This window comes from Cebus imitator, unplaced genomic scaffold (genome assembly GCF_001604975.1).
Source record: "Cebus imitator isolate Cc_AM_T3 unplaced genomic scaffold, Cebus_imitator-1.0 Scaffold274, whole genome shotgun sequence".
In the NCBI taxonomy this organism is placed as follows: Eukaryota; Metazoa; Chordata; class Mammalia; order Primates; family Cebidae; genus Cebus; species Cebus imitator.
The window spans coordinates 556,148-557,142 of NW_016107589.1; the positions used below are offsets into that span (position 1 = coordinate 556,148).

The 995-nt window shown below is 43.8% G+C and overlaps 1 protein-coding gene across 2 annotated transcripts in view; it reads right to left on the reverse strand.

Annotated features, from left to right (window-relative positions):
• KDM3B (lysine demethylase 3B) overlaps positions 1–995 on the reverse strand; it is a 60,792-nt gene that overhangs the window by 11,905 nt on the left and 47,892 nt on the right. For both annotated transcript variants that reach the window (XM_017500982.2, XM_037728645.1), the window contains 2 exons: positions 796–886; positions 542–672 (listed from right to left, as the gene is read on the reverse strand). In XM_017500982.2, coding sequence (XP_017356471.2) covers positions 542–672; positions 796–886 — 222 coding nt within the window. The remainder of the gene's footprint in view (positions 1–541; positions 673–795; positions 887–995) is intronic.

The window sequence follows — 995 nt, forward strand, 5'->3', positions numbered from 1 at the left end:
AGGCAGGAGAATCACTTGAACCTGGGAGGCAGAGGTTGCGGTGAGCCAAGATCGCACCATTGCACTCCAGCCTGGGTAACAAGAGCGAAACTCCGTCTCAAAAAAAAGAAAAGAAAAGAAAAGAAAAGAAAACCAGACATGGGCGGCATTAGGCATATTCAGATATAGCTGAGCTTTCACTGTGATTTAGGTCATCAGTGGCCTTTACAAAGCACTGGCTGGGTAGCATGGCACCCAGACCTCTTCATTATTATTTTGTCAAGTTTCTTTAGACTCAAGAATATGGCTCCTTGGGTAGAGTTTTTGACAGGAAACTTTCTCACAACTGGAGACATGTACGCTTATGGTCTGGGCCCACATGGATGTTATGAAACCCAGTATGACAAAAGCAAACATATTAAAAACCATCTTGGATAGTATTCACTTTTCCAGCATCTGCCCAAAATCATCTCTACACCTGACAGTGACCACAGATCTCCCTCTATAGTTGAAATAAGAACAACAGTCCCCCGAAAGAGCAATTTTAGTCTCTCCCTCATACCATAGGCGTTGTACATCTTGGGGCCCAGATCAGGCCTTACAAAGTAGCTAGGCAGCCTAGAGGCCAGATTGAGCCTGCCATCTCGTTTGGTATATTCTGGCAGAGGAAGGTTCTCCATCAGATCTTCAAACCTATAAAAGTGCATGAAAGATGACTTAGTTTGTTATCAGGGAAGAACGCCAAGAGACAAAGTTCACTTTTCTGTGATTACTTTGTGATGGCTTCTGAAGATGACACCACTGCAGGTCACTAACCTCGTTGGCATCATGTCTCGAAAATCTTCCCCAGGAGGCCAGTCCTTGAGTTTGAGCACCATTGGCTGCCCATCTTCTGACCGTAGTCGTTCTGGAAGACAGAGAATACTCCCATAAACATCTGCTGGTTTGGCTGCTGTCGATTTTGAACAATGACAAAGTTTTAGGAGACTAACCTCTTATCTTTTTTTTTTTTTTTT